Source organism: Acartia tonsa, chromosome 7, assembly GCF_053477335.1.
Source record: "Acartia tonsa isolate MP-2025a chromosome 7, ASM5347733v1, whole genome shotgun sequence".
In the NCBI taxonomy this organism is placed as follows: domain Eukaryota; kingdom Metazoa; phylum Arthropoda; class Copepoda; order Calanoida; family Acartiidae; genus Acartia; species Acartia tonsa.
In genome coordinates this window covers 22,025,265-22,039,114 of record NC_137266.1, presented here as the reverse complement: position 1 = coordinate 22,039,114, position 13,850 = coordinate 22,025,265, and the positions used below count along the sequence as shown (strand labels likewise).

Below are 13,850 nucleotides of genomic sequence, written 5' to 3'. Positions count from 1 at the left end.
AATTAGGACTTCTAGTCAAAGTTCGTGAAATAAATAGGTACTTTGTCTGACTAAGATTTCAACTTTTGAGTAAAAACTCCTGGTAATTGTGAAACCCCAATCGGGAAACATTAAAGAACTACATTATCCTTTCACTTGTCTTTCCGCTAGATATATTCAGGGATATGAATAGTTATTCAAACAAAGAAAAGAAAATGATCTGAGAAAAAAATTATAAATATTTCATCTTTATAAAATTGACCAGGGATCTTAAAGGATAAGACTATGAACGATGAATTCATAATATTACCCATTCTGTAGATAACAATTATTGGGAGTAGTCCCTTTCGTGGCAACGCCCCTTAAGGGGCAATTTGTCGTATTTTTAAAATGGCTTTTGATAGGTTATTTTAGATTAGGTTAGGTAATATTGGGTTAGGTGATTGCCCCACAGGGTTAGGCAATTCGCCCCGCGGGGTTAGAGCCCCTGCAGGGGCTGGAAATAGGAGAAAAGCAACTGTTGCCATGAAAGGAAATATACCCCAATTATTAAATGAAAAGTTTGGAAACTACTAGTTTGAAACCAATAAATCTAAATTCACTAAAATTGAAAGATAACTTGGTTATAAAACTTTGGGTACCAGTAAAATTTACGGGCCAGTGTTCCCTCCCTCGCAATAGTTAGAAATATATTAAAATTGGTCATGAGAATAGTCTAAAAAAGAAATGAGAGTAAATTAAGTTTCCAAATGCACATGCATGTGAAAAGATAAGTAAGAAGTTGCCCAATAACAGCGGAATTTTCACAAAAAATGTGACATCTTTTTCTTATTGATAGTACGTGGAGATTAATAATGTTATCCCTCATTAATCTTATTTGAAGCTGAGTAGATTACACTACTTTTTATTACATCTAACTAAAGGGGTAAAGAAAAGGCCAAAGAAATAAAATTGTTATACTACTCATCAGAAAACAATTTCCTATCACTGCACCTAAACTCAAGTTAAGAATTGTGCAATTTCCCTTTAAAAATTTCTTTTATTTTTTTATTTTCAACTATAAGCGTACTAAGGGGGTTTGTAGGGTGAGTCAACACCCCCCTTAAATTGAATTTTCAGGCGTAAATGAAACTATATGTGAACGAGAGGGGAAAGTAGCGAGATGTTTACACTACCATTATATTAAATTGAATTAAATTAATATATTGCTTTTTTCACACCTCAAGATTTACACCTCATGACAAAACAATGTGCACGCCACTGCACTGAATGAAAGTTTTTAATTATCTAATTATGGATAATATCTTATACTTTAATACATGTACATTGAGACCAATTATAATATACCAAATATAGATACTTTAGAAGCTTTCCTAAAAAGAATGTTTGTCCACAGGACGCCCAAGCTTTTATTTTTTAAAGGGGTTAAATGAGGGGTTACAATGGTTTGAAGAGGGTAAAATGTGGGGTTTCAAAGTTTTACCCCCACCCTATGTATGTCCATACTTTCAAAAGTAGTATCCTTCTTCCTATTCTATAACAAAAAAAATAGGTAATCACTCGTGTATTAGAGTTTATTGTTATTTTCGTTTTATTCATTTATGGCCACGTATTTCATGGACAGAATCATGAACAAACTGAAAGTAAGTATAACGTGTCTGTTTTATGTTCAAAAATGACATTTTTTAGAACGGTTTTCATAATATTATGCAAAGAAAAGGTTATGGGAAAACCAATAAGAAAAGTATAAGAAAAAGAAAACAGTTAGTTATTAAACACAGCCTGTTTGATACCTAATTAATATTTAAAACAAATTTTACTTATTTGTGGTCATTAATAGTGCCATTTGATAATCGAAATAATGATATATTAAAATGAATAACGTGTGTCGATATTATTTCAATCAGGACCACTTTTGTTAGAGCTATAAAGTCGATTGACCAGGGATCTTAAGGGGTAAGACAAAGGCCGATAAATTGTTGTACATACCCAATTATGATACACCAAAGTTACTCCTTCTGTAGATTACAAGTAGTGGTTGAAACGTTTGGACACTCAACTTACAAACCAACCAATCAAAAATCAATAAAAGTCCCCAAAGTTGTTAAGCCAACAAATAAGAAAGAGTTATTTTAAAATTTTGGGACTAGTGTAATTAGGCTGTTTATTACACTTGTTCCCAAAACTTTAAAATCCCGCTTTTCTATTCATTGGCTGAACAACTTTGGGGACTTTTATTGAATTTTGATTGTTTGGTTCATTAAGTTGACAGTCCACACGTTTCAGCCCCTAATTCTACAGAAGGTAAAATTTTGTGAAGCAACATTAGGTATCCCATACATCAAAATATTGGCCACTGTCTTATCCATTAGATCCCTTATTAAATAAACTAAATCCAACTTTTGGGTGAAATCAAGATTGAGCAATCCATTGTTTAAATGCAAAGATAATGACAACAATAAAATCTAATTCATTGTATTATTGATATACAATACCTGTCAATTAATTCCTTGTGGTTTAACACAACTTTCACTTTTAAAATTTACTATAAATCTAATTTGAACATACTATAAATATATATTTTTTGGTTAGTTAAATTTTATAACTTTTAAGACTTATTTTGTGTTAAGTTCTCTTTAAATCATGGTCTTTACCAAAGTATTTTAAATTTTAAGGCATATAAAAAGTCCGTTTCTCTATAAATCTAGAAATATTATAAATATTACAGAAATATTAGAAATAAATCGGCGCGCAAAGCGCTCCGCAAATTTTTTTTAACCCCCCCAAAATTTTTACCCCTGGGGTAAAATTTGCTGGGGGGGGGAATTACCCCCCCTGAAATCTGTTTGCAGGGGACTTACTTCGTCTAGTTATTTAACCCCTTCCCCCTTGATTGTTTTACTCTAATGTCCATTTTATGAAATTTGACCTGATGAAAAGTCATATTATCAATGTTGATATTTGTATTTTATTTACAATAGAAAGTAGGACGGAGCTATTCTAAAAAGTTTACCTGATTTTCAACATTTAGAACTTCCTTGTTTTCTACTGTTTCTGTATTTCTCTCTCCTGAAATATTAATTGCATTCTTATTTAGTTCATAAAATACAAGTATAAAAAGTAGTAGGGATTTTATGTTTCTCCGTTTGATCTGACTTTAACAGAATCTCGATTATAAATAAGCTATTTTAAATAAACTACAATAAATATAATAAATTTAATCCTTTAGATGGGTTTAACCTATTTCTTTACCCTTTCTTTTGTCATTTTCAATATAATGACCGAAAAGTCCAATTTGATTTAAAAATCTATTCATTAAATTGCAGACTAAGATATAGAGAAAATTAACAGACAGACATACAGAAGGACAAACACTAAAAAATAGTTTAAAGACAGTTTAAATGTGTACATAATGATATTTTGAAAAGCTTTTAAAATAAATTGTCTTGAATACTTTATGATTACTGAGCTATTTAGGAATATAATTGTCATTGTTTGAATTAAAATCTAATCTATTTGATGAACAATAGTACAACTTATGGTTCAAACATATTTACTTTTGTTATCGAAAAGTGGCGGTTTCTAGAGGCACTTTAAAATATTTTGTAATTTTTTTCTGGGGGCAATTTCTCTTTGGATGTGGTGGCACCATCCTTCAAAATAGTTATAAACTTTACCAGGACCTATGAAAAGATATATTGTAAAGGAAAACCTTACCGTTTCAGCGGTTAGAGAGATCCTTTGGTACAGACAAACACAGATCCTATTACATTTATACAAGGATTAGAACTTGCGACTCTTATTATATGTCACTTATTTACTTATATTTCAGGCTAACCGGTGTATTGGCTACAATATATTTCATTTACGTGTTGACAAAACAAAATGTACATACTATTATTTGTGTGTGTTGTTCATAACCTATTCTGAAGATTTTCAGGAAGGGAAAGGAGTATAGTTATTTATCGCATCGTATAATGGGCAGCTTTCCACAGATAGCAAAATAAAATAAAAATTAAGATTTGTTAGCCCCTTGGCGACGAAGGCCCGAGATAACAAAACTGGTTTTTATTTCATGATTTTTATTTTAATATTCGTGGAAAATTATCTGTAATACGATTCTATGCATGATTTTTTTGTATAGCTGAGAATCGGTTCTAATCTAGCGGATATCAACTGATATTGCTGCTGCAAAACCCTAATTTTTAAGAAATGGAGGGAAGATTAGTTTATGTTCCATTGACCTATGCCTAAATCCGTGAAAGCAATTGCATTGGTAATCTTGGTTTACAAAGAATAAAAACAAAGCACTCTCTCTCTCTCTCTCAAAGCTCAATCATTGACCATATAACTTCTGGTTGCTTGTAGCAAAGCTACTCTATAAAAAGCCGATATTCCAGTTCGTCTGAGAGTTTATAATAACTTGCCTACGTTTATTGGAAAAAATTCTAAAACATGTTTTTTGCAAGCCTAGGAATTTGCAATTCATAAGTTTTACATTTTCCTATATACATTATACACAAGTAAGTATGATAACCCGCGTCATTAGCGTATTAAAAACGTATCGGTTTCCTGTTGGGTTCGAGTCTATTATGTTAGACTTGTGATATAATTAGTAAGAGTATAGGGAATGCCTTGGCCAAACAAAATGATTTCTACTGGTTTAACAATACAAGTGCCATTTAAAAGAATAATCTATCTGATTTAAAAACTAATTGTTAATGATAGCTTTAGTTTTTTTTAGCTGCGCTACTTATAGGCATGATTGTGCCTGTTTTAAAAATGAACAATGACCCATTTTTTGCATTTAAATATTTTGATTGTATTCATCAGAAATATGTATATACTTTACAATTGGGAAGATGAAATACATATGAAATATTTTAAGGCTATTTAATTTTATACCTAACTATGGTTTTAGGCTATTTTCCTACTTTCCTTACTCCTAAGATGCTAGGAACGCAGCCGCCAGTAACAATCATAAATATCATTTTCTTACATTTGAACTTGTAAGGATTGATTAATCTTTAAATCTTTTTTATAAAAGATGTTTGCCCTAAGTGAATTTTGAATAAAACTCAGCTATGCCTTTTCATCAACATGCGTCTTAGATAACCAAATAAATTAGAAAATAAATGTTTAAATTAATGTCCCCGCTATCATCAATCAATTAATCATTCAAAAAAGGTAAAAAAAATAATAAATTTCTGAAGACATAGCTTTTAATTTGATATAAAGTACTAGTAGTTGGAACAAATAATTGTAATAGTTATTCAAGTTTTGTTTTTAAAGAAAAGAATTATTTTTCAGCCACCTTAAGTTGGTCCATTTATTTGTCTTCCTCATTCCCTTTTATTTTGAGATTGCAATCTTCACAGATGTTCATTTATAAGTAAATCATCAAATCAGGGAGGGGGGTGAGATTGAATGGTAGTTGCATTGAAAAAGCTAAATATTTTTATGTTTTATGTCAAGTGACATCTCTTAAACAGCTAAAATTTCATGAAAATAAAGGATTGTAATACAGACAACAAGAAGGTTAGTATTTAATTGTCAGGGGGGTTGGATAACGCCCCCCCCCCCCCCCTCTATTTAACCAACTTAAACAAAAGTAAAACAATTGCGTCCTTTGACTTGTAAATTGTGTCCCGTCAATCTGTTTTAAAACAAGGATGACAACAAAAATTATGATTATATATCAGGAAAAAATACTATAAAGCAGTGTCATACAATTAACATTAATGTTGATAAAATAAGGAGATCAGAAAACCTTTAAAATCACGCAACCTTAAAAATCATGAAAATTAAAAAATCTAGGAATCGATCTAGCACCGCAATTTAAAGACAAATCTTAATGAAACTTGATAAAAAAAATGTAGAATATGAGCATATTAAATCCCTAATAATTTCAGCCGCAAATCCTGAATAGGAATCAAGAAAACAATAGAAAACCTAAAAATCTAGGAATCGATCTAGCACCCCTATTAATAGAAAAATCGTTATAAAACTTTAGGAAAATATGTAAAATGTAAATTTAAGCATTCCCTGAAAATTTCAGCCCATTATCTTAAAAAGGAGTTGAGAAAATCAGGAAAACATGAAAATTTAGGAATCGATCCAGCACCCCAAATAACAGACGGATGGAGAAAACAATGTATAGATTAGATGGGCATATGTTATGAGAATCTTCACCAAATATTTCAGCTGTCTATCTTTTATAGGGGCCGAGAAAATCACGTTTCCCCCACTTTGTCTCAGACGGACAGACGGACAGACGGACGGACATTTCGAATTATAGAGTAGCTTCGCTAATAAAAATGTAAACCATTACCTGAATCTTGACTGGATAAATTGATTGATTGAACGTTATCTGAGTTGCTTGTAAATGTTCCAACAGTCCCAGACACCTGAAAAAAATCATAGATTTTTATAAAATATTTTAGAAGATTTTTACATTCAAACACTTTAATTTTGAAGGCTACTGTCTCAATGATTTGTGTCGAATATGTAGCATTAAACAAAAAGTATCTACATATATATCTCCTTTTCTTTCTCTTTTTAAATATTGCTGTTAAATCATATAAATTATAAAAAAAATCTTCTACGCTTCTATGATTGTTTTCGTTCTTGCTATGTGTTATGTGTATCAACTGACATATATTCCAGGGATAAGACAATAGCCGAAAAATTGATGTATATCCCAAATGATGATACACCAAATTACCCCTTCTGTATATTACAAATAGTGGTTGAAACGTTGTTAAGCCAACGAATAAGGAATAGTTATTTCTTTCATCGTATTGTAAACCGCCTTCCGCGGATATAGAATGTACAATTATAAGATTAAAACTAGTTTTTTAGCCCCGAGGTGCCGAAGGCACGGGCTAAAAAACTGGTTTTAATCTTATGATTGTACATTTCTATATTCGTAGAAGGCTGGATATAATACGATGCTAGACATAGTTTTTTCGTATGGATGAGAACCGGTTCCTATCCATTGGATTCGAATGAATACGAGGGAGAAACGTTATTATAAAACTTTTGGGACTAGTGTAATAAACAGTCTAATGCATCTATTCTCTTTATTTGTATTTTTCAATCCTCATAATAGCAATTGTTTGAGTGATAAATAAAAGACACAATTATTTAAATGAAATATAACATACGCTGTCTTTTTCTTAGACAGAGACAAGTTTTGAACATTAAAAAACAAGAATAATTATGTTCATAAGTAGTACTGCAAGACCAAGAAAACAAATTAAGATCATTTTACTTTAGTGTTAGAAATGATTCTTGTTTTGAAATTAACAGAATTCAACAGTGCAGTTTTATATGTTGATTCAATTTAGAACAGAATAATGTTTTGAAATCGGCCAATAAACTAGACAGATACATTCATTCTTTCATGGAGGGCTGGGGGGGGGGGAGTAACTTTTTCTATATTTTTCTGGTGGTTCATATGTATTTTTAGAGAAAATTACTTTTTCTAGTCATAGCGGTCAGACCGCTCCTTAGCCGCTTTTTAGCGGCCAGCCGCTAAATTTTAAAACAGCTGTAGAGCGGCCAATTTTGCAGCTAGGATGACCAAATTTTAGGACGAACTTTTATTTTTCATAACAAAAAAATTTCTTTTTCTGATCATCGCCGAAAAACGGCAAATAACGGGAACCGCCATTTTCGGCGGTTACGGCGGTAAAACGGCGGTTGGCGGCACCAATTAATATTTTTATATGTTTATTGTTGCTCAATTATTTACCAAAAAAAATTATAGGTCTCTAGCTGTAATAGAAGCCACGATAATCATGATATATGTCTGTAGTAAAAGCCGGCCAAAAATCGGTCATAAAGTCGGTCAGGGAGCGGTCAAACGGTCATAACACCACTTTTCTCAGAAGGTCATTGATATCTAAGTATTCGCCAAAAAAAATTTAGGTTTCTACCTAATACACAAAAGTCATAATGTAGAAAGTAAGATTTAGTTAGAATTTTTTCTAATTTTGGTGCTACCCAACCGACTTTGACCAGACACCACGACCGACACAGACCAGATATCCTAATAAAATCAACTCTTGCCGACGTATAATTACTAAACTTAAAAAATCATGAAGTCACAACTCTCCATCTTACCTACAAAAACCTTCCTGGGACCTATGAGAATCTACCCTGTTAAGGAGAACCCGATCGGTTCAGCGGTTAGCGAGATCCTTTAGTACAGACACACAGATACACAGACAAACAGACAAACATCCTGTTACTTTAGCATAAGGATTTATCATTTTGGGTTATAGACGTATTTCAAAAATAATTTTCAGTAAAATTGACCATGTTTCTTGTCTTGTTAATAAAAACAGTAGGATACTTCTATTTCTTATAACAAGGACATTTATTATATTTAGGTAGGTTTGCTTTATAAAGTTTCACAGGGTGCATCAGAAATTTTTTTGTTAGCGAGAAAGATAGTTTAATGTTTGGAAAGAAATTAAATAATTCGAGAAGCTCTACTAAACAATGCTTTTAAATACCAAAGAATAGAAAAGTTACATCCTATTATTTTAAAATTATGAGGCTACCTATGATCTATTAAACTTAATGAAAAAGCAAATGAACAACCTGTAAGTTTTATTGTTGTATTTTAATTAATATACCAATGGACAAAAAGAGTTAAGTCCTATTTTTTTACACTATAAGGCTCCCTATATAATCTATTAAAAAGGACACAATCAAATTGACATCCCAATAGTTTTATTTATTCGAGGCACCCTACCAAACAATTGTTATTGTTATGTTCTATTCTGGAATATTGTCATGGTTCACAATTTCCTTCTCGTAATTGGTGTCCCAAGAGATAGCTAGATAGATGGATAGAGATAGATAGATAGATGGATAGAGATAGATAGATAGATGAATAGAGATAGATAGATAGATGGATAGAGATAGATAGATAGATGGATAGAGATAGATAGATGGATAGAGATAAATAGATAGATAGGTGGACAGAGATAGATAGATAGATGCAGTGGCGTTCACGGCGATTTACCAGGTTGAAGTAGGGGTGAAAAACGGGAAGTCTTTCCCAATTAAAATTCTATGGGGGTTTGTTGACACCCCTCTACACCCCCTACTGCAAGCTACTTGATAGATAGATAATTAGATGAGACAGGCAAATTATATGTATGTCTATATGATAGCCTTACATAATAGCATATAAAATATAGATAAATATAATTTTCTATTTTCATATAAATGATTTATACTTCAAAAGCAGATAAGTTGTGAAGGTGTCTTACCATTTCCGCTAAATTTGTAAATTGTTAAAATGTTTATTCTACTATGTATAATCAGCTTTTTTATTATTACTTTTAATTGTATTAATGTCAAAGAATAGAACGCGGTTCAATCTGAATCAATAAAAACTTATTATTTTCTCTGCTATTATTCAAGATATAGAGCTAACTTTTAAAAAGATTTTCTATGCTAAGCATCCAGAATGTATATTTACTTGAACACTTGAATGTCTCAAATACTTTCGATAATTTTGTTTATCATTATTGGGGTTGTATATATGTATAAATATCGTCAAATGTCTTATCCATTAAGATCTCTGCAATAATTATGATTTTGTAAGTATTAGTTTCTCTAGGGAATGGATGGGCCACCATTTTTGAAAGGTAAAAGTTGATAATTAAGTTTTGGTTTTGACATAATCAATTTACATCGGATAGATAAACTTTAACAATTTTATCTTTAGTCATCTTAAATTATGAAAGGTATTCGTTTTTTTGTCTGAAGCTTAAGATCTCAATAACTGGTTGTCGACTGGTTCTCTAGTTTAGATAAGCTTCATATAGTTCCTATGATGGTATTAGGCTGTTTATTTTCAGATTTTGATCTTGATATGGTTTTAAGTTATTTTTCAGCCCCAATCTGACATTCCAAAAAGCTTTCTGAAAAGCACAACTATTTTGGACCATGATTTTTCGAGATCTTTAGCTTCAAACAAAAAAAAAACTTGCTACTTTATATCATAAGATTGAGCTATGCTACTTATAAATGTTGTCATTCTTGTTTACATTAACCTTCTTTTTTAGCATTTAGAGTTAGGTTGTAACGCCCTATTAATCTGGTCTAGTATTACTAATAATATTCAAAACTACATAGGAGGAAGTCTGTTTAGAGGGCTCCAAAGTTGGTTTGTAAAGTTGTTTCCAGTATCTGAGTAATTGACGCTGGATTAGAAATAGTCCTAGAACCATTAAGAAAAATCATGTATCGTATCGTGCTATAGACAATTTTTCCCTAATAATAAATAATAATACGATGCGATAAATCAATATCCCAGTAATGCTTCGACTACGATTACTTTTCGATAGAATAGAACCGTTTCTGATCCATACTTAAAAATCATGTATTGTCGTTATATAGATAATTTTTACAAAAAAAAATAAGATAAAAGCAAGACTTAGTCCCCTCTGTGCTAATAAAACATAAAATGTTTCTTTTAATTTGAAATTAAACTATTCGCTGAAAACTATCTGTAATATGATGCCGTTAATAACTATCATTTACTATTGACATTAATATCATAAAAACAGCTTTTTACACTCTAAAATTAAATCTGAATTTTAAATACTTTCAAATATCTCCTTTGTATTATGGTTTCTGACGTTGGCTTTTTAGGAATCACGATTTCCGTTCATAATATAGAAGAGTTATAAAGTTCATAATCACAGTATGATATTAAGCTAACAAGGGCAGAATTTCTACTGTGATGTAGCAGATAAAATATCTGTAGAACCCAGAATTGGATTGATGTTTATTTGATCAATTAATAGTGATCAATATTCATACATTATACATTTGGGGTTTTAACTTTGATTTGCAGATTTTTGAGAATTAAGAATTAAGATTTATATACTTTACTACCTTTATGATAAAGTAGTTTTTTTAAGGAACAAAATGCCTTTGTCTTGAAGTTCTAACTATACATAGTTAATAAGTTGAGCGCTTAGAAATTTTAACATCTATAGTTGTGATTAGTTGAGATTTGAATGCACACTGATAACGTGGACTTTTCAATAACTCTTTGACAAGGATGCTAACATCCATAAATAGCTAAGCACAAAAAATCATGGAATGGACAAACAGACAAAGTGAGTTATACAGCAGATGTTCAGTTTTCATAATAAAAATAGAATATGGAAAAACAAGAAAATCACGAAACCTCAAAATAATAACGTTTACACCTTTTAAAGCATGCCCGACAGACATACGGACAAAACAAAGTACAGATTAGATTTGCATGTAACATAAAAAAATTTCAGTTGTCTACCTTTAATAGCAGCCGAGAAAATCACATTTTCCCATAACGTAACGTAGCATAATGGACTGATGGACTGACTGACTTACGGAAAGACTACAGTGGATTATAGACTAACTTCGCTCCTAAAAATATTTCTAAATGTAGAAAATTAAAGGTTGCAAGAAAATGAAAGTTTATTTATTTAGCTCAACTTAATTAGTGTGAACAAGAAAAGGGTTAGCCATCACTTTCACTCATAATCTTTTTTTTCATTAATAAATTCCATTATTTTTCGCTAATTATTACTAAAGCACAACATTTGCCCCTTCCCCTATGCTTAAATCTCTTTATTGACCCTTACTCTAACTTATGTTATTGATAATTAGTAGCGAAGCAACTTCGATTTGTTCGTCCATCCGTTATTTTTTTGGTAAATTTAACTTTTACTAAAGAGCAATAAGTACACAACTTATTTTATCTGTCGGCGTGTCGGCCATGCTACAAAATACATTACATTTTATGTACACCTGTTTCTGGGTCTTCTTCTATTTGAAATATATATTCTCTTTCAGTTTCTTATTTTATTCTTACTAAATATGGGCTATATATAATTGACTATTCAATTTGTCTATTCGCATTTTTAGTGCTTTACTACTTGAAGCTACTTGAAGTTTTTATGGGAAGTGATTGCACAACCAGCAAGAAATGACGCTAATGTTAAAACCCTGTCTTGATTTCAGTTTAATTAACATTAATGAATTCCTTAGGTTTATTTACAATCTTTACATTTTATGTATGATATAATTCGATTAGAATTAGAGATCTCCCGATGCTCAGTTTTTGGCGTCTTTTGCAGCCGCGGATTGTTTACTTAATGACCGAAGGTAAAAACGGCTACAATTGCCTAGCCTCTAGTATTTCTGTTAATATCAAGAAAGGTATTTTCATTATTGATTAGATAAAATTTAGAAAAACTAAGTATGGATCACGTCTAATAGTAAACCTAAAAATAGATGTAAAAATAATTAAATTTCACTGAATTTTATAAAAAAAAACTTATAAATTCATAATTATACTACAATATTTGATTTTTTTTATTCAATCCTATAATCTCTTTTGTTGTTAGAATGCATTATTTTATCCAATTATCTTGAGCAAGGTTTAAACTTGATAATTTCTTATTATCACACACCGTTTAAAATCAAAATGTTTAAAAATCGTTTTTTTTTATCATCTAGATTAATTTTGGAGTAAAGACCTAAACATGTTGCATGCAAGATGTGAAGAAAAATTCTTGCAAAATGGTATATGACTGTCTTAGGTAAATCTAGGAACACGGTTTTATATTCAGTGACTTTTTTCAAATTATGGAAAGTATGTGAACAAATTTGGTTGCTTTATTTTCAAACAGTATTAAAGACCCCAGAGTCTGTTATTTAGCCAGAGCAGGTTTTAAGCTGTATTATAAAGAAGGCAGGTAAGATGAAAAAAATTAGGATTGGTTTACAAAAAAAAAGTCAAATATATCCATATAGATTATAATTCAGGGAGAAAGGAGACATTGGGTTGTTTTTTACACCAGTCCCTTATTCGTCAGTTCGACAACTTTGGAGACTTTTATTGAATTTTGATTGGTTGTTTCATTTAGTTGAGTGTTCAAACGTTACAACCGCTAATTTTAATCTACAAAAGGCAAAATTTTGTGTGTATAACTATTGGGAATGTACATTAATTTTCCGCTATCGACTTATCCCCTAAGATCCCTGATTACTGATCTCCCATCCATGGTTCTGGGTAGGACTACGAAATACTTCACAGAAATGCACACATTATTCACAGAAAAAGTAAAAGTTTCCTTCAAAAAGTAAAGGGATAGTTCAATTTTAAAAGAAAAACATTTTTCTAATAATGATATAGTTTTTTAACTTTATGTTAAATGCTAATATATCTCTTAAATCCTATTATATGATGAGTCAAACTAATTATCTGTGTATCTCTTATTCCCTGATGTAAAATGACTAGATGTACTAATATATGATGAGTCAAACTAGATGGAGCAATCCTTTCTTAATCAAGAATTGGAATGAATAATACAGAAAATGTAATTTTTTGTTCAAAAATAATAAGTTTTAAATCTTGATTTAGTTGCACAAAACTGCAGTGTCGAAACTTTTCTACCAATAATTTTACAGAATTAGTAATTTTGTTTATCATAAATGGTAGGGCTGTACGTGTACATCAATTAATGTCATAGTATCTTATCTCTTGAAAAATTGTTAATGAACCATTATTTTGGGTGAAAATTTGGAAACAGTTTTTCTCGTATTCATACGAATCCGGTGGATAAGAACCGGTTCTCATCCATACGAAAAAAACTATGTCTAGCATCGTATTATATCCAGCTTTCTACGAATGTAAAGATGCATAATCATAAGATTAAAACCAGTTTTTTAGCTCGTGCCTTCGGCACCTCGGGGCTAAAAAATATTATTTTAATCTTATAATTGTACATTCTACATCCGCGGAAAGCTGTTTATAATACGATGCGAGAAATAACTATTCTCAATAAAAC

The 13,850-nt window shown here is 30.9% G+C and overlaps 1 protein-coding gene across 1 annotated transcript in view; it reads right to left on the bottom strand.

Annotated features, from left to right (window-relative positions):
* The window catches only part of LOC145324450 (uncharacterized), a 33,696-nt gene that overhangs the window by 6,211 nt on the left and 13,635 nt on the right, over positions 1-13,850 (bottom strand). Inside the window, exons 2-3 of the mRNA XM_080167036.1 lie at positions 6,311-6,386; positions 2,993-3,048 (exon numbers count right to left, since the gene is read on the bottom strand). Coding sequence (XP_080023162.1) covers positions 2,993-3,048; positions 6,311-6,386 — 132 coding nt within the window. The remainder of the gene's footprint in view (positions 1-2,992; positions 3,049-6,310; positions 6,387-13,850) is intronic.